Source organism: Podarcis liolepis, assembly GCF_965112155.1.
Source record: "Podarcis liolepis genome assembly, contig: HAP1_SCAFFOLD_22, whole genome shotgun sequence".
In the NCBI taxonomy this organism is placed as follows: domain Eukaryota; kingdom Metazoa; phylum Chordata; class Lepidosauria; order Squamata; family Lacertidae; genus Podarcis; species Podarcis liolepis.
In genome coordinates, this window is record NW_028148947.1 from 4,217,175 (window position 1) to 4,239,449 (window position 22,275).

Here is a 22,275-nt window from a genome sequence, read left to right on the forward strand (position 1 = left end):
TTTTGAGCACAAATTGTGACCGCGCGGCTTAGGGATTTTTTCAAAAAAAGTTGTTCAGACGTCGAGGGCTAATTCTGTTTCCGATGATAAAAACCCATCTGTTTCCACCGAAAAACATTTCAGGGGATCACTTGCAACAGTTTGCCAACATTTTTGAGTGAATTGCAGAACGTCAGATTTTGAGCAGAAATTGTGACCGCGCGGCTTATGGATTTTTTCAAAAAAAGTTGTTCAGACGTAAAAGGCTAATTCTGTTTCCGATGATAAAAATCCATCTGTTTCCACCGAAAAACATTTCAGGGGATCACTTGCAACAGTTTCCCAACATTTTTGGATTAATTGCATAACGTCAGATTTTTAGCAGAAATTGTGACCGCGCGGCTTAGGGATTTTTCAAAAAAAGTTGTTCAGACGTCAAGGGCTAATTCTGTTTCCGGTGATAAAAACCCATCTGTTTCCACCGAAAAACATTTCAGGGGATCACTTGCAACAGTTTGCCAACATTTTTGAGTGAATTGCAGAACGTCAGATTTTGAGCAGAAATTGTGACCGCGCGGCTTAGGGATTTTTTCAAAAAAAGTTGTTCAGACGTCGAGGGCTAATTCTGTTTCCGATGATAAAAACCCATCTGTTTCCACCGAAAAACATTTCAGGGGGTCACTTGCAACAGTTTGCCAACATTTTTGAGTGAATTGGAGAAGGTCAGATTTTTAGCAGAAATTGTGACCGCGCGGCTTAGGGATTTTTTCAAAAAAAGTTGTTCAGACGTCCAGGGCTAATTCTGTTTCCGATGATAAAAACCCATCTGTTTCCACCGAAAAACATTTCAGGGGATCACTTGCAACAGTTTGCCAACATTTTGGAGTGAATTGCAGAACGTCAGATTTTTAGCAGAAATTGTGACCGCGCGGCTTAGGGATTTTTTCAAAAAAAGTTGTTCAGACGTCGAGGGCTAATTCTGTTTCCGATGATAAAAACCCATCTGTTTCCACCGAAAAACATTTCAGGGGATCACTCGCAACAGTTTGCCAACATTTTTGAGTGAATTGCAGAACGTCCGATTTTTAGCAGAAATTGTGACCGCTTAGGTATTTTTTTTAAAAAGTTGTTCAGACGTCGAGGGCTAATTCTGTTTCCGATGATAAAAACCCATCTGTTTCCACCGAAAAACATTTCAGGGGATCACTCGCAACAGTTTGCCAACATTTTTGAGTGAATTGCAGAACGTCCGATTTTTAGCAGAAATTGTGACCGCGCGGCTTAGGGATTTTTCAAAAAAAGTTGTTCAGACGTCTAGGGCTAATTCTCTTTCCGATGATAAAAACCCATCTGTTTCCACCGAAAAACATTTCAGGGGATCACTTGTAACAGTTTGCCAACATTTTTGAGTGAATTGCAGAACGTCAGATTTTGAGCAGAAATTGTGACCGCGCGGCTTAGGGATTTTTTCAAAAAAAGTTGTTCAGACGTCGAGGGCTAATTCTGTTCCCGATGATAAAAACCCATCTGTTTCCACCGAAAAACATTTCAGGGGATCACTTGCAACAGTTTGCCAACATTTTTGAGTGAATTGGAGAACGTCAGATTTTTAGCAGAAATCGTGACCGCGCGGCTTAGGGATTTTTTCAAAAAAAGTTGTTCAGACGTCGAGGGCTAATTCTGTTTCCGATGATAAAAACCCATCTGTTTCCACCGAAAAACATTTCAGGGGATCACTCGCAACAGTTTGCCAACATTTTTGAGTGAATTGCAGAACGTCCGATTTTTAGCAGAAATTGTGACCGCTTAGGTATTTTTTCAAAAAAAGTTGTTTAGACGTTTAGGGCTAATTCTGTTTCCGATGATAAAAACCCATCTGTTTCCACCGAAAAACATTTCAGGCGATCACTTGCAACAGTTTGCCAACATTTTTGAGAGAATTGCAGAACGTCAGATTTTGAGCAGAAATTGTGACCGCGCGGCTTAGGGATTTTTTCAAAAAAAGTTGTTCAGACGTCGAGGGCTAATTCTGTTTCCGATGATAAAAACCCATCTGTTTCCACCGAAAAACATTTCAGGGGGTCACTTGCAACAGTTTGCCAACATTTTTGAGTGAATTGGAGAACGTCAGATTTTTAGCAGAAATTGTGACCGTGCGGCTTAGGGATTTTTTCAAAAAAAGTTGTTCAGACGTCCAGGGCTAATTCTGTTTCCGATGATAAAAACCCATCTGTTTCCACCGAAAAACATTTCAGGGGATCACTTGCAACAGTTTGCCAACATTTTGGAGTGAATTGCAGAACGTCAGATTTTTAGCAGAAATTGTGACCGCGCGGCTTAGGGATTTTTTTCAAAAAAAGTTGTTCAGACGTCGAGGGCTAATTCTGTTTCCGATGATAAAAACCCATCTGTTTCTACCGAAAAACATTTCAGGGGATCACTTGCAACAGTTTGCCAACATTTTTGAGTGAATTGCAGAACGTCAGATTTTCAGCAGAAATTGTGACCGCGCGGCTTAGGGATTTTTTCAAAAAAAGTTGTTCAGACGTTGAGGGCTAATTCTGTTTCCGATGATAAAAATCCATCTGTTTCCACCGAAAAACATTTCAGGGGATCACTCGCAACAGTTTGCCAACATTTTTGAGTGAATTGCAGAACGTCAGATTTTTAGCAGAAATTGTGACCGCTTAGGTATTTTTTTAAAAAAGTTGTTCAGACATCGAGGGCTAATTCTGTTTTCGATGATAAAAACCCATCTGTTTCCACTGAAAAACATTTCAGGGGATCACTTGCAACAGTTTGCCAACATTTTTGAGTGAATTGCAGAACGTCAGATTTTTATCAGAAATTGTGACCGCGCGGCTTAGGGATTTTTTCAAAAAAAGTTGTTCAGACGTCGAGGGCTAATTCTGTTTCCGATGATAAAAACCCATCTGTTTCCACCGAAAAACCTTTCAGGGGATCACTTGCAACAGTTTGCCAACATTTTTTGAGTGAATTGCAGAACGTCAGATTTTTAGCAGAAATTGTGACCGCGCGGCTTAGGGATCTTTTCAAAAAAAGTTGTTCAGACGTCCAGGGCTAATTCTGTTTCCGATGATAAAAACCCATCTGTTTCCACCGAAAAACATTTCAGGGGATCACTTGCAACAGTTTGCCAACATTTTTGAGTGAATTGCAGAACGTCAGATTTTTAGCAGAAATTGTGACCGCGCGGCTTAGGGATTTTTTCAAAATAAGTTGTTCAGACGTCGAGGGCTAATTCTGTTTCCGATGATAAAAACCCATCTGTTTCCACCGAAAAACATTTCAGGGGATCACTTGCAGCAGTTTGCCAACATTTTGGAGTGAATTGCAGAACGTCAGATTTTTAGCAGAAATTGTGACCGCGCGGCTTAGGGATTTTTTCAAAAAAAGTTGTTCAGACGCCGAGGGCTAATTCTGTTTCCGATGATAAAAACCCATCTGTTTCTACCGAAAAACATTTCAGGGGATCACTTGCAACAGTTTGGCAACATTTTTGAGTGAATTGCAGAACGTCAGATTTTTAGCAGAAATTGTGACCGCGCGGCTTAGGGATTTTTTCAAAAAATGTTGTTCAGACGTCTAGGGCTAATTCTGTTTCCGATGATAAAAACCCATCTATTTCCACCGAAAAACATTTCAGGGGATCACTTGCAACAGTTTGCCAACATTTTTGAGTGAATTGCAGAACGTCCGATTTTTAGCAGAAATTGTGACCGCTTAGGTATTTTTTTAAAAAAGTTGTTCAGACGTCGAGGGCTAATTCTGTTTTCGATGATAAAAACCCATCTGTTTCCACCGAAAAACATTTCAGGGGATCACTTGCAACAGTTTCCCAACATTTTTGATTGAATTGCAGAACGTCAGATTTGGAGCAGAAATTGTGACCGCGCGGCTTAGGGATTTTTTCAAAAAAAGGTGTTCAGACGTCGAGGGCTAATTCTGTTTCCGATGATAAAAACCCATCTGTTTCCACCGAAAAACATTTCAGGGGGTCACTTGCAACAGTTTGCCAACATTTTTGAGTGAATTGCAGAACGTCAGATTTTTAGCAGAAATTGTGACCGCGCGGCTTAGGGATTTTTTCAAAAAAAGTTGTTCAGACGTCTAGGGCTAATTCTGTTTCCGATGATAAAAACCCATCTGTTTTCACCGAAAAACATTTCAGGGGATCACTTGCAACAGTTTGCCAACATTTTTGAGTGAATTGCAGAACGTCAGATTTTTAGCAGAAATTGTGACCGCGCGGCTTAGGGATTTTTTCAAAAAAAGTTGTTCAGACGTAAAGGGCTAATTCTGTTTCCGATGATAAAAACCCATCTGTTTCCACCAAAAAACATTTCAGGGGATCACTTGCAACAGTTTGCCAACATTTTTGAGTGAATTGCAGAACGTCAGATTTTTATCAGAAATTGTGACCGCGCGGCTTAGGGATTTTTTCAAAAAAAGTTGTTCAGACGTCGAGGGCTAATTCTGTTTCCGATGATAAAAACCCATCTGTTTCCACCGAAAAACATTTCAGGGGGTCACTTGCAACAGTTTGCCAACATTTTTGAGTGAATTGGAGAACGTCAGATTTTTAGCAGAAATTGTGACCGTGCGGCTTAGGGATTTTTTCAAAAAAAGTTGTTCAGACGTCCAGGGCTAATTCTGTTTCCGATGATAAAAACCCATCTGTTTCCACCGAAAAACATTTCAGGGGATCACTTGCAACAGTTTGCCAACATTTTGGAGTGAATTGCAGAACGTCAGATTTTTAGCAGAAATTGTGACCGCGCGGCTTAGGGATTTTTTTCAAAAAAAGTTGTTCAGACGTTGAGGGCTAATTCTGTTTCCGATGATAAAAACCCATCTGTTTCTACCGAAAAACATTTCAGGGGATCACTTGCAACAGTTTGCCAACATTTTTGAGTGAATTGCAGAACGTCAGATTTTCAGCAGAAATTGTGACCGCGCGGCTTAGGGATTTTTTCAAAAAAAGTTGTTCAGACGTTGAGGGCTAATTCTGTTTCCGATGATAAAAACCCATCTGTTTCCACCGAAAAACATTTCAGGGGATCACTCGCAACAGTTTGCCAACATTTTTGAGTGAATTGCAGAACGTCAGATTTTTAGCAGAAATTGTGACCGCTTAGGTATTTTTTTAAAAAAGTTGTTCAGACATCGAGGGCTAATTCTGTTTTCGATGATAAAAACCCATCTGTTTCCACCGAAAAACATTTCAGGGGATCACTTGCAACAGTTTGCCAACATTTTTGAGTGAATTGCAGAACGTCAGATTTTTATCAGAAATTGTGACCGCGCGGCTTAGGGATTTTTTCAAAAAAAGTTGTTCAGACGTCGAGGGCTAATTCTGTTTCCGATGAGAATAACCCATCTGTTTCCACCGAAAAACCTTTCAGGGGATCACTTGCAACAGTTTGCCAACATTTTTTGAGTGAATTGCAGAACGTCAGATTTTTAGCAGAAATTGTGACCGCGCGGCTTAGGGATTTTTTCAAAAAAAGTTGTTCAGACGTCGAGGACTAATTCTGTTTCCGATGATAAAAACCCATCTGTTTCCACCGAAAAACATTTCAGGGGATCACTTGCAGCAGTTTGCCAACATTTTGGAGTGAATTGCAGAACGTCAGATTTTTAGCAGAAATTGTGACCGCGCGGCTTAGGGATTTTTTCAAAAAAAGTTGTTCAGACGTCGAGGGCTAATTCTGTTTCCGATGATAAAAACCCATCTGTTTCTACCGAAAAACATTTCAGGGGATCACTTGCAACAGTTTGGCAACATTTTTGAGTGAATTGCAGAACGTCAGATTTTTAGCAGAAATTGTGACCGCGCGGCTTAGGGATTTTTTCAAAAAATGTTGTTCAGACGTCTAGGGCTAATTCTGTTTCCGATGATAAAAACCCATCTATTTCCACCGAAAAACATTTCAGGGGATCACTTGCAACAGTTTGCCAACATTTTTGAGTGAATTGCAGAACGTCAGATTTTTAGCAGAAATTGTGACCGCGCGGCTTAGGGATTTTTTCAAAAAAAGTTGTTCAGACGTTAAGGGCTAATTCTGTTTCCGATGATAAAAACCCATCTGTTTCCACCGAAAAACATTTCAGGGGATCACTCGCAACAGTTTGCCAACATTTTTGAGTGAATTGCAGAACGTCCGATTTTTAGCAGAAATTGTGACCGCTTAGGTATTTTTTTAAAAAAGTTGTTCAGACGTCGAGGGCTAATTCTGTTTTCGATGATAAAAACCCATCTGTTTCCACCGAAAAACATTTCAGGGGATCACTTGCAACAGTTTCCCAACATTTTTGAATGAATTGCAGAATGTCAGATTTTGAGCAGAAATTGTGACCGCGCGGCTTAGGGATTTTTTCAAAAAAAGGTGTTCAGACGTCGAGGGCTAATTCTGTTTCCGATGATAAAAACCCATCTGTTTCCACCGAAAAACATTTCAGGGGGTCACTTGCAACAGTTTGCCAACATTTTTGAGTGAATTGCAGAACGTCAGATTTTTAGCAGAAATTGTGACCGCGCGGCTTAGGGATTTTTTCAAAAAAAGTTGTTCAGACGTAAAGGGCTAATTCTGTTTCCGATGATAAAAACCCATCTGTTTCCACCAAAAAACATTTCAGGGGATCACTTGCAACAGTTTGCCAACATTTTTGAGTGAATTGCAGAACGTCAGATTTCTATCAGAAATTGTGACCGCGCGGCTTAGGGATTTTTTCAAAAAAAGTTGTTCAGACGTCGAGGGCTAATTCTGTTTCCGATGATAAAAACCCATCTGTTTCCACCGAAAAACCTTTCAGGGGATCACTTGCAACAGTTTGCCAACATTTTTTGAGTGAATTGCAGAACGTCAGATTTTTAGCAGAAATTGTGACCGCGCGGCTTAGGGATCTTTTCAAAAAAAGTTGTTCAGACGTCCAGGGATAATTCTGTTTCCGATGATAAAAACCCATCTGTTTCCACCGAAAAACATTTCAGGGGATCACTTGCAACAGTTTGCCAACATTTTTGAGTGAATTGCAGAACGTCAGATTTTTAGCAGAAATTGTGACCGCGCGGCTTAGGGATTTTTTCAAAAAAAGTTGTTCAGACGTCGAGGGCTAATTCTGTTTCCGATGATAAAAACCCATCTGTTTCCACCGAAAAACATTTCAGGGGATCACTTGCAGCAGTTTGCCAACATTTTGGAGTGAATTGCAGAACGTCAGATTTTTAGCAGAAATTGTGACCGCGCGGCTTAGGGATTTTTTCAAAAAAAGTTGTTCAGACGTCGAGGGCTAATTCTGTTTCCGATGATAAAAACCCATCTGTTTCTACCGAAAAACATTTTAGGGGATCACTTGCAACAGTTTGGCAACATTTTTGAGTGAATTGCAGAACGTCAGATTTTTAGCAGAAATTGGGACCGCGCGGCTTAGGGATTTTTTCAAAAAATGTTGTTCAGACGTCTAGGGCTAATTCTGTTTCCGATGATAAAAACCCATCTATTTCCATCGAAAAACATTTCAGGGGATCACTTGCAACAGTTTGCCAACATTTTGAGTGAATTGCAGAACGTCAGATTTTTAGCAGAAATTGTGACCGCGCGGCTTAGGGATTTTTTCAAAAAAAGTTGTTCAGACGTAAAGGGCTAATTCTGTTTCCGATGATAAAAACCCATCTGTTTCCACCGAAAAACATTTCAGGGGATCACTCGCAACAGTTTGCCTACATTTTTGAGTGAATTGCAGAACGTCCGATTTTTAGCAGAAATTGTGACCGCTTAGGTATTTTTTTAAAAAAGTTGTTCAGACGTCGAGGGCTAATTCTGTTTTCGATGATAAAAACCCATCTGTTTCCACCGAAAAACATTTCAGGGGGTCACTTGCAACAGTTTGCCAACATTTTTGAGTGAATTGGAGAACGTCAGATTTTTAGCAGAAATTGTGACCGCGCGGCTTAGGGATTTTTTCAAAAAAAGTTGTTCAGACGTCCAGGGCTAATTCTGTTTCCGATGATAAAAACCCATCTGTTTCCACCGAAAAACATTTCAGGGGATCACTTGCAACAGTTTGCCAACATTTTTGAGTGAATTGCAGAACGTCAGATTTTTAGCAGAAATTGTGACCGCGCGGCTTAGGGATTTTTTCAAAAAAAGTTGTTCAGACGTCAAGGGCTAATTCTGTTTCCGATGATAAAAACCCATCTGTTTCTACCGAAAAACATTTCAGAGGATCACTTGCAACAGTTTGCCAACATTTTTGAGTGAATTGCAGAACGTCAGATTTTCAGCAGAAATTGTGACCGCGCGGCTTAGGGATTTTTTCAAAAAAAGTTGTTCAGACGTCGAGGGCTAATTCTGTTTCCGATGATAAAAACCCATCTGTTTCCACCGAAAAACATTTCAGGGGATCACTCGCAACAGTTTGCCAACATTTTTGAGTGAATTGCAGAACGTCCGATTTTTAGCAGAAATTGTGACCGCTTAGGTATTTTTTTAAAAAAGTTGTTCAGACGTCGAGGGCTAATTCTGTTTTCGATGATAAAAACCCATCTGTTTCCACCGAAAAACATTTCAGGGGATCACTTGCAACAGTTTCCCAACATTTTTGAATGAATTGCAGAACGTCAGATTTTGAGCAGAAATTGTGACCGCGCTGCTAAGGGATTTTTTCACAAGAAGTTGTTCAGACGTCGAGGGCTAATTCTGTTTCCGATGATAAAAACCCATCTGTTTCCACCGAAAAACATTTCAGGGGATCACTCGCAACAGTTTGCCAACATTTTTGAGTGAATTGCAGAACGTCCGATTTTTAGCAGAAATTGTGACCGCGCGGCTTAGGGATTTTTTCAAAAAAAGTTGTTCAGACGTCGAGGGCTAATTCTGTTTCCGGTGATAAAAACCCATCTGTTTCCACCGAAAAACCTTTCAGGGGATCACTTGCAACAGTTTGCCAACACTTTGGAGTGAATTGCAGAACGTCAGATTTTTAGCAGAAATTGTGACCGCGCGGCTTAGGGATTTTTTCAAAAAAAGTTGTTCAGACGTCGAGGGCTAATTCTGTTTCCGATGATAAAAACCCATCTGTTTCTACCGAAAAACATTTCAGGGGATCACTTGCAACAGTTTGCCAACATTTTTGAGTGAATTGCAGAACGTCAGATTTTCAGCAGAAATTGTGACCGCGCGGCTTAGGGATTTTTTCAAAAAAAGTTGTTCAGACGTCGAGGGCTAATTCTGTTTCCGATGATAAAAACCCATCTGTTTCTACCGAAAAACATTTCAGGGGATCACTTGCAACAGTTTGGCAACATTTTTGAGTGAATAGCAGAACGTCAGATTTTTAGCAGAAATTGTGACCGCGCGGCTTAGGGATTTTTTCAAAAAATGTTGTTCAGACGTCTAGGGCTAATTCTGTTTCCGATGATAAAGCGTGTTCTCATTAAAGAGAGAGCACGTGTTGCGGATGGGGCCTGACAAAACATCCTCGGCTGCAGCCAGGCTGTGGCAAGTGTTTGAATTGATTGGTGATTGCTGTTACTGGGGAAAAAGTAATGTTTCCAATTAAGGGGTGGAGTCAAAGGTTATTTATACTGGGTCCACAGCTTGTTCCTTTCTCTTTCGCTGTGGACACCGGATCAGCACCGGAGTGAGATCAGCGAGAGTTGGCTTGTATTATCTTCCCTTATCTACCCCCTTTTCTTATTCTCCTTACCTTCCTTAATCTATTGCTATCGTTTTATTTAGTTAGTTCCTGTTGTCTCTTGCCTTTCCCCCCTCTCTTGATTGTTCCCGGGAGGGGAGGGTGCCCTGGGACGGCCTGGTTCGCGGCCGAGCCAGCGCCCCGGGCCGGGGGGGGGAAGCAACCCCGGTTTTTGGCAGGCCGCGCTGTGCCGGCCTGCCTCCTGTGAGGCCCGATCCTCGCCTGCTGTGGGCGCTCAACATATTTGTGGGTCGGCTGGGATCGCTGCGGCCCTCTAGCCGGCGGGGGGCTTCCCCCCTCTCCCCCCCCTCGCCCTCCCCCACCTTTTTCCCCTCGTCGCTCCCCGGCCTACACGAGAGGCCCTGCGAGCCCGGGGGATCGCCCAGCGGCCCGGCTGTGATCCGGCCTGCCGCTGAGGGGCTAGGGAGGCCCCGATCCGGCGCGCGGCAAGCGCGCGGGGCGGCCGCTTTATCGGCCGTGCCGGGCCGCGATTCCGGGCCTGCGGCCAGTAGGCCTGCGGGCGTTGGGGTCGCCGCGGCCTTCTGGCCTGGCGGGGGCCCCCCCCACTCCGTTGAGCGGCAACGTGGGGGATCGGCTGGGCGCCCCCCCGCCTTTTCTCGTCGCTCCCCGGCCTACGCGTGAGGGGCCTGCTAGGCCGGGGGATCGCCCAGCGGCCCGGCTGGGATCCGGCCTGCCGCTAGGGGCTTGGGAGGCCCCGATCCTGCGCGCGGCAAGCGCGCGGGGCGGTCGCTTTGCCGGCCCGTGCTAGGCCTTGATTTCTGGCCTGTGGACAGTAGGCCTGCGGGCGCTGCGATAGCGCCGCGGCTAATCAGGCCTGGCTGGGGGGGGGGCTTTCTCGCCTCCTCTCCCCGCTGTTCCCCGGGGCCTGTGGTGGTGCTGGGGAGGCGTGTTGGGCTGGGACTTACCTTGCGTGGAGAGGCTGCTCCGCAGGTGGTTCTCGGCGGTCCAGGGCCCCCGATCAGCCGGTGACAGGCCTCTGTGGAGGCTGGTGCGTGGGAGGTGATCTTAGACCCTCCATTTTGTGGCAATTTTGGCGGGAGCGCCATTTTGCCTTCGTTCTGGCCACACAGCGACATCTAGTGGCCAGGCCTGGTAACTGCAGGGTCTCTTGGTTTTGAGCAGCATATTTGGCTCTAGGGCGGCCCCTAGTGGTTGCTGTGATATTGCAGGTGGCTGAAGCTGCATAAATCGCCTTCTGACTGTGGAGGTGGTATCCAATTCCCTTAATTGGTTCGAACCAATAGAAGGGTGGTAGCTGGGCCGCCACTTCCCTATTGGTCATAAAAATTGGATTTTAATTTTATTTTATTTATTTTCTTGATTTTGATTCTGTCTGTGATTAACCTTAGCTATTAATTTTATTTCTTTTATAATCTGATTTCACATTTAATTTTAATTTTAATTTTTTCTCACACCAATAGTAGGGATGGCTCCCAAGAAGGCAACGGGGAGGCTTGGTTCCGTCCGATCGGCGAAGCGACCTATACGGGGCCCTTCCCAGGCCTTGCGTTCTCCTGAGCCCAGCCAGCCGCTGCAGCGCCTACAGTCCATGGTAGCTGGATTGGCAAATGACCCGGTCGCTCTGGCACGGGTCGAGGCTGAGGTGGAAGATGTGATGCAGCGCTGCTCTACCCCGTCGGCTTCCTCAGCTAGACCAGCACCTGCGCAGGTTGCTTCCCTGCCAGCATCATCATCTAGTGAAGAGGGAGAATCGTTATCGGCTGGGGTTTTCTTACCTGATACGCAACCGGCCCAGCCTCTGGCCTTACCCATGCTGCAGGTTGCTGCGCCAAGGGGGCGGAGTGTGGCCAGGGGTGGGGCCAGACGGAGGGCATCAACCCGGGCCCGTGCGGGGCGGGTTTCTTCCTCGCAGTCGCGGGGAGCTGGTGGTTCATTACTAGATCTTTCACAGGCTGTCTCTTTCCAGTCAGTTTCAGGTTCTGTGCCATGTGGCGATGTATCTGAGTCATCTGTTGAGGACAGTCTTCCTCCTCCGCCTAGGGCCTCTTCGGGTGGGCATCGCCGTCGCAAGAAAAGCTCTAGGAGGCGCTCCAAGCGGAGGCGAAAGGATACTTCGTCTTCTTCTACAGGTACGTCCTCACAGAGTTCCAGCAGTGATGAGGAAGCTTCCATGAAGCTTTATTGGGGCTTTGGTGAGACTTCGGGGCTCCCAAAATGGGTTTGGGAGCGTAGGGCCAATTCCCACAGGGCAAAATATGGGGCAATACAGGATTGTCAGGAAGGGGTTCTGGTGCCAGATGTTAAAGTCTCCACCAATTCGGCCAGGGACCTTATCCCTGGTGCTCATCTGTCAGCCAAATTGCGGTCCAGGATTTTGAACGGCCGCTATGTTGACATTTTTACTTTAGCCCCTCCGCCTGATGGTCAGGAGCCTTTGGACAAGGGCTACGCCACCCCTAAAAAACGGGCAATTATAGCCAAAGCGGATAGGACTTTCGAACGGTGGTTGGATAGTTTTCAAGTGTTCGCCGGCGTAGTTTCCGCAGCCTATCCCAGGAGGTCCTTACATTTATGGGTCTACTTGTCCATAGTCCGCTCAGCCTTCACAATGGCTGGAGAGACTGCTGCGTTGGCTTATGACCAGAATTTTAGGCGTAGGGCAGCTAAGATCCCCACAGCTCGCTGGGATCGAAAAGACTTGGATGTCTGGACCACCTATGTGGCCCCACGCATTGATAAGAAGGCCCCTGACCAGCAGAAGTTTAAGGCCTTCCCGCAAAGGTCGGGCCGCCGGTTGTTTTGTTGGGATTTTAACAAGGGTATTTGCCAGAGGCAACCCTGCAGGTATTCGCACCTGTGTGAAAAATGTTCTGGGAGTCACTCAGCATCTGTGTGTACTGGGGTGCGGCGACCCTTTCGAAAAGGGGGGGGCTCTCAGCAGCCCCCGAAGGCCGCTTCCCAGGTGCCAGCTTCTGGAGCTGGAAAATAGTACCCTGTTCTCCTTAGCCTACACCCCGGTGAGGCTGCAGCCGCTTTTGTCCTTGTTGGAATCATACCCAGACAAGGAAGCGGCGTCTTATTTGCGTGATGGGTTTTCTTTAGGGTTCAGGATTCCGGTGGCATCGACCCCTATAGCTGGGAATCCTGTTAACCAGAAATCCGTTAAGGATATGCCAGAGGTGGCGCGGAGGAAAATTAAAAAGGAACTGGACTTGCATCGTATGGCCGGTCCTTTTTTGGCCCCCCCTTTTCCCAATCTGCATGTGTCACCCTTGGGTATAGTCCCCAAGAAAGCTCCGGGGGAATTTCGCCTCATTCATAATCTCTCTCATCCTAGGGGTACGTCAGTAAATGACGTGATTCCCCCGGAGCTTTGTTCGGTGAGATATGCGTCCCTTGATCACGCGATCAAGATGATAAGGAAGTTTGGGCCTGGGGCCCTTCTAGCAAAATGCGACATTGAGTCTGCATTTCGGCTGCTTCCAATCCACCCTGATGATTTCTGGTTGCTAGGCTTCCAGTTCGAGGGAGAATTTTATTTTGATAAGGCCATGCCCATGGGCTGCTCAGTAGCCTGTGCGGCTTTTGAGTGCTTTAGTTCATTCCTGGAGTGGGCATTGCGTAGGAGAACTGGCCTGGGCGGGGTCACTCATTATCTTGATGATTATTTGGTGGCCTCGGCGAGCGATACGGGGGACTGCGTGTTAATGTTGCAGGCTTTTGCTTCTTTGACGGAAGAGCTGGGTGTTCCGTTGGCAGCGGAGAAGACTGAGGGTCCTTCTACGCAGCTTACGTATTTGGGTATCTTGTTGGATACCGTGGCACAAACCTCCAGCTTGCCGGCGGATAAGATAATCACTTTAAAACGTGTCATTGAGGAATTGCTTCCCTTAAAGAAGGTCACCTTGCGACAACTCCAGTCGTTGCTAGGTCATCTGAATTTTGCCTGCAGGGTGGTCGCCCCTGGGCGGCCATTCTGCTCCCGATTGGCAAAACTTACATCAGGTTTGCGGGCTCCGCAGCATAGGGTGCGTTTGTCTAGTCAGGTGCGTACTGACCTTGGTATTTGGTTAGAATTCCTGGAGGAATTCAACGGTGTGTCATTGTGGCAGGACATTTTGAACCTCCACAATGATTTCCAGGTGCACTCGGATGCTGCGGGGTCCCTTGGTTTTGGCCTGTTCTGGGACGGTAGATGGTGTGCCGAGCGCTGGCCCTCTGCTTGGCGTGGGGAAGCTATAATTCGGGATTTAACCTTTCTTGAGTTTTTTCCTATTGTAGTGGCTGTGCACTTGTGGGTTGAGAATTTCAAGGACCACCGAGTTTGTTTTTGGTCCGATAACCAGGCGGTGGTGAAGATACTGGCCAAGCAGTCTTCACGTTCTCCTAGGGTATCTGCCCTACTACGGGTTTTTGTTTTGCATTGTTTGCGTTTTAATATCGTATTTTCTGCTCGTTTTGTACCAGGCATATCTAACGAGATTGCTGATGCTCTGTCCCGTTTTCAGATGGAGCGATTCAGGTCCCTGGCGCCAGTGGCTCGAGACCGTCCGGAAATTTTCCCGGATCATCTCTGGAACCTTGGCAGCACTTAGTTTTGCAGGGAGTAGCTGCATCTGTTGCCCCCTCTACTTTGAGGTCCTATAAAAAGGCCTGGGCAGATTTTTTGTTATTTAATGGACAGACGGTTGCGGGGGATGTTTCCGCCCCTCATTCTGCTTCTCAGGTACTTAAGTATTTGGCGCATCTATTCCAGATGCGCCGGGCAGCCAGGACGCTGCGGCTTCATTCTGCAGCAATTTCATTTTTTAGCAGGGCATACTTTAACAGGGACCCGTGCGGGAAGTTTGTGGTACGTAAGGCTTTGGAGGGATGGGGGCGGCTCACTCCTTCTAGGCCTGTCCCTAGGCGGCCTATCACTTTTGAGTTGCTGGCACAGATGCGCAAAAAACTGCGTAGCATCTGTTGGTCCTCATACGAGGCTCGCTTATTTTCTGCAGCCTTCTCACTAGCTTTCTTTGGGGCCCTGAGAGTAGGTGAGGTGGTCCTCGAGCTTAAGCGGGATGGGAGTTCCAGGGGCTTGTTGCTGCAGGATGTGAGCATGTCTCCATCGGATCTGCATGTTAATATCAGAAATTCTAAGACGGATCAGTTGGGTAGGGGAGCCATGCTTAGGCTCCCGGCGACAGGGGCTGGTGGACCTTGCCCAGTTAGGGATCTTAGAAAGTACCTTGCTTCCCGTCCTGTGGGTGAAGGGCCCCTGCTTATTCATGAGAATGGGCGCCCGTTAGGGCGGCATCAATTCACTAAGGTGTTGCGTAAGGCAGTTGCTGCATGTGGCCTTGAGGCATCAGAGTTTGCTCCTCATTCCTTCCGGATTGGGGCGGCAACGACGGCTGCCCATTTGGGTTTGTCGGTAAATAGGATAAAAGACATGGGGCGGTGGAGGTCGGATGCGTTCAAGACTTATGTGCGCAGATAATGTGTTTGGTTTACTTATATTTGTTTTTCACCCTAGGTCTGGTCACTATCCGTATCTGGATAGTAGGGCACAGTATTGTGCATTGGGCTGCTGACAGAGCTCGCCAGTCGGGATTGGGAGCCGGCCTGGGCCTTCCGCAGCGAGTGCAAGTGTCCTGGATTTCCAGACGGGGGATGTGTTGGAGGGAATTCTTACCATTGATGCATAGGCGTGTCCTTCGGTTTGGCCCTCCTTCGGCTATTGTGGTACAGCTGGGGGAAAATGATTTGGTGTCCACTCCCTGCTTAGTTTTACGTATGGCTATGTTACAGGACCTTAAGGATTTGGCGGCAATGGTCCCTAATACTAAATTGATTTGGTCGCAGCTGCTTCAACGTCGCATTTGGCGGGGCAGTCCCAGCCCGGCGACCGCCGAACGAGCTAGGAAGCGGATTAATTCCGCGGTGGGCAGTTTGGTGGTGGGCTTGGGAGGATGGGTCATTCCTCACCCTCTTATTTCCTTCAAAGATGCAGCACTGTACAGGGATGATGGTGTTCATCTCTCCACATTGGGGAATGAGGTTTGGTTGGAGGATGTAAGGTTCAGGTTGAGGGTGTGGTTTGGTCTGTGAGTGGTTGGCGGCGAGCGTAAGGGCTCGGGTGGCGGTTAGGCATTGGTTAAATTGGTTGGTGGAGGGGTATGGATTGGCTGTGCCTACCCCTCCAATGCTGCTGCGGCATGGGAATTCCGTTAAAGGAATTCTGGGGCTTACCATCCCCTTGTCCAAACCCCTGGAATCGGGTGCGGGCCGTGTAAGACCCCAAGGCGCAGGCAGGGAGGAACTGAAGGGTCTGTAACGCAGCTCCAGTTGCCCTGCTTGTTCCTCCACACTGACTTACGCTGGAATCCGGGAGTCAGTGCTATCCCCAAGGCGGGGGGGGGATAGCTAGTCATAAACCAATGCCTACGCAACCACTCACAAAATATGTATGATAATAAAAAAGTTGTGGCCAAAATTATGCCAAAAACCTTAAACAAAAATTATGTGTGATGTGTGAGTTATTGGGTTAGGGATGGTTTTGGGGGACCTCAGCACGCAAAGCGTGTTCTCATTAAAGAGAGAGCACGTGTTGCGGATGGGGCCTGACAAAACATCCTCGGCTGCAGCCAGGCTGTGGCAAGTGTTTGAATTGATTGGTGATTGCTGTTACTGGGGAAAAAGTAATGTTTCCAATTAAGGGGTGGAGTCAAAGGTTATTTATACTGGGTCCACAGCTTGTTCCTTTCTCTTTCGCTGTGGACACCGGATCACCCGCCCGCCCTCCCTTGAATGGGGCTGCTGCTTGACCTTGCTATTGCCTGTCATGGGGTCGTCCGCCTTGGTGCGGGGGCCTAGTAGGAATTTTTCCAATTGGCTGATTAGTGTGTGCCTTTTGGGTTTTGCCTACTACGTAGCAAATCGTCACAACTTGTAAGGTTGGCGGTTAGGCATTGGTTAAATTGGTTGGTGGAGGGGTATGGATTGGCTGTGCCTACCCCTCCAATGCTGCTGCGGCATGGGAATTCCGTTAAAGGAATTCTGGGGCTTACCATCCCCTTGTCCAAACCCCTGGAATCGGGTGCGGGCCGTGTAAGACCCCAAGGCGCAGGCAGGGAGGAACTGAAGGGTCTGTAACGCAGCTCCAGTTGCCCTGCTTGTTCCTCCACACTGACTTACGCTGGAATCCGGGAGTCAGTGCTATCCCCAAGGCGGGGGGGGGATAGCTAGTCATAAACCAATGCCTACGCAACCACTCACAAAATTTGTATGATAATAAAAAAGTTGTGGCCAAAATTATGCCAAAAACCTTAAACAAAAATTATGTGTGATGTGTGAGTTATTGGGTTAGGGATGGTTTTGGGGGACCTCAGCACGCAAAAACCCATCTATTTCCATCGAAAAACATTTCAGGGGATCACTTGCAACAGTTTGCCAACATTTTTGAGTGAATTGCAGAACGTCAGATTTTTAGCAGAAATTGTGACCGCGCGGCTTAGGGATTTTTTCAAAAAAAGTTGTTCAGACGTAAAGGGCTAATTCTGTTTCCGATGATAAAAACCCATCTGTTTCCACCGAAAAACATTTCAGGGGATCACTCGCAACAGTTTGCCAACATTTTTGAGTGAATTGCAGAACGTCCGATTTTTAGCAGAAATTGTGACCGCTTAGGTATTTTTTTTAAAAAGTTGTTCAGACGTCGAGGGCTAATTCTGTTTTCGATGATAAAAACCCATCTGTTTCCACCGAAAAACATTTCAGGGTGTCACTTGCAACAGTTTGCCAACATTTTTGAGTGAATTGGAGAACGTCAGATTTTTAGCAGAAATTGTGACCGCGCGGCTTAGGGATTTTTTCAAAAAAAGTTGTTCAGACGTCGAGGGCTAATTCTGTTTCCGATGATAAAAACCCATCTGTTTCTACCGAAAAACATTTCAGAGGATCACTTGCAACAGTTTGCCAACATTTTTGAGTGAATTGCAGAACGTCAGATTTTCAGCAGAAATTGTGACCGCGCGGCTTAGGGATTTTTTCAAAAAAAGTTGTTCAGACGTCGAGGGCTAATTCTGTTTCCGATGATAAAAACCCATCTGTTTCCACCGAAAAACATTTCAGGGGATCACTCGCAACAGTTTGCCAACATTTTTGAGTGAATTGCAGAACGTCCGATTTTTAGCAGAAATTGTGACCGCTTAGGTATTTTTTTTAAAAAGTTGTTCAGACGTCGAGGGCTAATTCTGTTTTCGATGATAAAAACCCATCTGTTTCCACCGAAAAACATTTCAGGGGATCACTTGCAACAGTTTGCCAACATTTTTGAGTGAATTGGAGAACGTCAGATTTTTAGCAGAAATTGTGACCGCGCTGCTAAGGGATTTTTTCAAAAAAAGTTGTTCAGACGTCGAGGGCTAATTCTGTTTCCGATGATAAAAACCCATCTGTTTCCACCGAAAAACATTTCAGGGGATCACTCGCAACAGTTTGCCAACATTTTTGAGTGAATTGCAGAACGTCCGATTTTTAGCAGAAATTGTGACCGCGCGGCTTAAGGATTTTTTCAAAAAAAGTTGTTCAGACGTCGAGGGCTAATTCTGTTTCCGGTGATAAAAACCCATCTGTTTCCACCGAAAAACCTTTCAGGGGATCACTTGCAACAGTTTGCCAACATTTTGGAGTGAATTGCAGAACGTCAGATTTTTAGCAGAAATTGTGACCGCGCGCGGTTTAGGGATTTTTTCAAAAAAAGTTGTTCAGACGTCGAGGGCTAATTCTGTTTCCGATGATAAAAACCCATCTGTTTCTACCGAAAAACATTTCAGGGGATCACTTGCAACAGTTTGCCAACATTTTTGAGTGAATTGCAGAACGTCAGATTTTCAGCAGAAATTGTGACCGCGCGGCTTAGGGATTTTTTTAAAAAAAGTTGTTCAGACGTCGAGGGCTAATTCTGTTTTCGATGATAAAAACCCATCTGTTTCCACCGAAAAACATTTCAGGGGATCACTTGCAACAGTTTCCCAACATTTTTGAATGAATTGCAGAACGTCAGATTTTGAGCAGAAATTGTGACCGCGCGGCTTAGGAATTTTTTCAAAAAAAGTTGTTCAGACGTAAAGGGCTAATTCTGTTTCCGATGATAAAAACCCATCTGTTTCCACCGAAAAACATTTCAGGAGATCACTTGCAACAGTTTCCCAACATTTTTGAATGAATTGCATAACGTCAGATTTTTAGCAGAAATTGTGACCGCGCGGCTTAGGGATTTTTTCAAAAAAAGTTGTTCAGACGTCGAGGGCTAATTCTGTTTCCGATGATAAATACCCATCTGTTTCCACCGAAAAACCTTTCAGGGGATCACTTGCAACAGTTTGCCAACATTTTTGAGTGAATTGCAGAACGTCAGATTTTTAGCAGAAATTGTGACCGCGCGGCTGAGGGATTTTTTCAAAAAAAGTTGTTCAGACGTCGAGGGCTAATTCTGTTTCCGATGATAAAAACCCATCTGTTTCCACCGAAAAACATTTCAGGGGATCACTTGCAACAGTTTGCCAACATTTTTGAGTGAATTGCAGAACGTCAGATTTTTAGCAGAAATTGTGACCGCGCGGCTTAGGGATTTTTTCAAAAAAAGGTGTTCAGACGTCGAGGGCTAATTCTGTTTCCGATGATAAATACCCATCTGTTTCCACCGAAAAACATTTCAGGGGATCACTTGCAACAGTTTGCCAACATTTTTGAGTGAATTGCAGAACGTCAGATTTTTAGCAGAAATTGTGACCGCGCGGCTTAGGGATTTTTTCAAAAAAAGTTGTTCAGACGTCTATGGCTAATTCTGTTTCCGATGATAAAAACCCATTTGTTTCCACCGAAAAACATTTCAGGCGATCACTTGCAACAGTTTGACAACATTTTTGAGTGAATTGCAGAACGTCAGATTTTTAGCAGAAATTGTGACCGCGCGGCTTAGGGATTTTTTCAAAAAAAGTTGTTCAGACGTAAAGGGCTAATTCTGTTTCCGATGATAAAAACCCATCTGTTTCCACCGAAAAACATTTCAGGGGATCACTTGCAACAGTTTCCCAACATTTTTGAATGAATTGCATAACGTCAGATTTTTAGCAGAAATTGTGACCGCGCGGCTTAGGGATTTTTTCAAAAAAAGTTGTTCAGACGTCGAGGGCTAATTCTGTTTCCGATGATAAATACCCATCTGTTTCCACCGAAAAACCTTTCAGGGGATCACTTGCAACAGTTTGCCAACATTTTTGAGTGAATTGCAGAACGTCAGATTTTGAGCAGAAATTGTGACCGCGCGGCTTAGGGATTTTTTCAAAAAAAGTTGTTCAGACGTCGAGGGCTAATTCTGTTTCCGATGATAAAAACCCATCTGTTTCTACCGAAAAAGATTTCAGAGGATCACTTGCAACAGTTTGCCAACATTTTTGAGTGAATTGCAGAACGTCAGATTTTCAGCAGAAATTGTGACCGCGCGGCTTAGGGATTTTTTCAAAAAAAGTTGTTCAGACGTCGAGGGCTAATTCTGTTTCCGATGATAAAAACCCATCTGTTTCCACCGAAAAACATTTCAGGGGATCACTCGCAACAGTTTGCCAACATTTTTGAGTGAATTGCAGAACGTCCGATTTTTAGCAGAAATTGTGACCGCTTAGGTATTTTTTTTAAAAAGTTGTTCAGACGTCGAGGGCTAATTCTGTTTTCGATGATAAAAACCCATCTGTTTCCACCGAAAAACATTTCAGGGGATCACTTGCAACAGTTTCCCAACATTTTTGAATGAATTGCATAACGTCAGATTTTTAGCAGAAATTGTGACCGCGCGGCTTAGGGATTTTTTCAAAAACAGTTGTTCAGACGTCGAGGGCTAATTCTGTTTCCGATGATAAAAACCCATCTGTTTCCACCGAAAAACATTTCAGGGGATCACTTGCAACAGTTTGCCAACATTTTTGAGTGAATTGGAGAACGTCAGATTTTTAGCAGAAATTGTGACCGCGCTGCTAAGGGATTTTTTCAAAAAAAGTTGTTCAGACGTCGAGGGCTAATTCTGTTTCCGATGATAAAAACCCATCTGTTTCCACCGAAAAACATTTCAGGGGATCACTCGCAACAGTTTGCCAACATTTTTGAGTGAATTGCAGAACGTCCGATTTTTAGCAGAAATTGTGACCGCGCGGAATAGGGATTTTTTCAAAAAAAGTTGTTCAGACGTCGAGGGCTAATTCTGTTTCCGGTGATAAAAACCCATCTGTTTCCACCGAAAAACCTTTCAGGGGATCACTTGCAACAGTTTGCCAACATTTTGGAGTGAATTGCAGAACGTCAGATTTTTAGCAGAAATTGTGACCGCGCGCGGTTTAGGGATTTTTTCAAAAAAAGTTGTTCAGACGTCGAGGGCTAATTCTGTTTCCGATGATAAAAACCCATCTGTTTCTACCGAAAAACATTTCAGGGGATCACTTGCAACAGTTTGCCAACATTTTTGAGTGAATTGCAGAACGTCAAATTTTCAGCAGAAATTGTGACCGCGCGGCTTAGGGATTTTTTTAAAAAAAGTTGTTCAGACGTCGAGGGCTAATTCTGTTTTCGATGATAAAAACCCATCTGTTTCCACCGAAAAACATTTCAGGGGATCACTTGCAACAGTTTCCCAACATTTTTGAATGAATTGCAGAACGTCAGATTTTGAGCAGAAATTGTGACCGCGCGGCTTAGGGATTTTTTCAAAAAAAGTTGTTCAGACGTAAAGGGCTAATTCTGTTTCCGATGATAAAAACCCATCTGTTTCCACCGAAAAACCTTTCAGGGGATCACTTGCAACAGTTTGCCAACATTTTTGAGTGAATTGCAGAACGTCAGATTTTTAGCAGAAATTGTGACCGCGCGGCTGAGGGATTTTTTCAAAAAAAGTTGTTCAGACGTCGAGGGCTAATTCTGTTTCCGATGATAAAAACCCATCTGTTTCCACCGAAAAACATTTCAGGGGATCACTTGCAACAGTTTGCCAACATTTTTGAGTGAATTGCAGAACGTCAGATTTTTAGCAGAAATTGTGACCGCGCGGCTGAGGGATTTTTTCAAAAAAAGTTGTTCAGACGTCGAGGGCTAATTCTGTTTCCGATGATAAAAACCCATCTGTTTCCACCGAAAAACATTTCAGGGGATCACTTGCAACAGTTTGCCAACATTTTTGAGTGAATTGCAGAACGTCAGATTTTTAGCAGAAATTGTGACCGCGCGGCTTAGGGATTTTTTCAAAAAAAGTTGTTCAGACGTCTATGGCTAATTCTGTTTCCGATGATAAAAACCCATCTGTTTCCACCGAAAAACATTTCAGGGGGTCACTTGCAACAGTTTGCCAACATTTTTGAGTGAATTGGAGAACGTCCGATTTTTAGCAGAAATTGTGACCGCGCGGCTTAGGGATTTTTTCAAAAAAAGTTGTTCAGACGTCGAGGGCTAATTCTGTTTCCGGTGATAAAAACCCATCTGTTTCCACCGAAAAACCTTTCAGGGGATCACTTGCAACAGTTTGCCAACATTTTTGAGTGAATTGCAGAACGTCCGATTTTGAGC

General features: G+C 45.1%; 1 protein-coding gene across 1 annotated transcript; it reads left to right on the forward strand.

Moving 5' to 3' along the window:
- Positions 1 to 11,146: 11,146 nt before the first annotated feature.
- Positions 11,147 to 15,226, forward strand: LOC310698966 (uncharacterized protein; the record flags this gene model as incomplete). The annotated part of the gene is made up of 4 exons (XM_083520541.1): positions 11,147 to 11,500; positions 11,648 to 11,810; positions 14,190 to 15,097; positions 15,200 to 15,226. 4 exons carry the CDS (start codon positions 11,147 to 11,149, stop codon positions 15,224 to 15,226), a joined length of 1,452 nt encoding a protein of 483 aa, XP_083376667.1.
- Between the last annotated feature and the right edge of the window lie 7,049 nt (positions 15,227 to 22,275).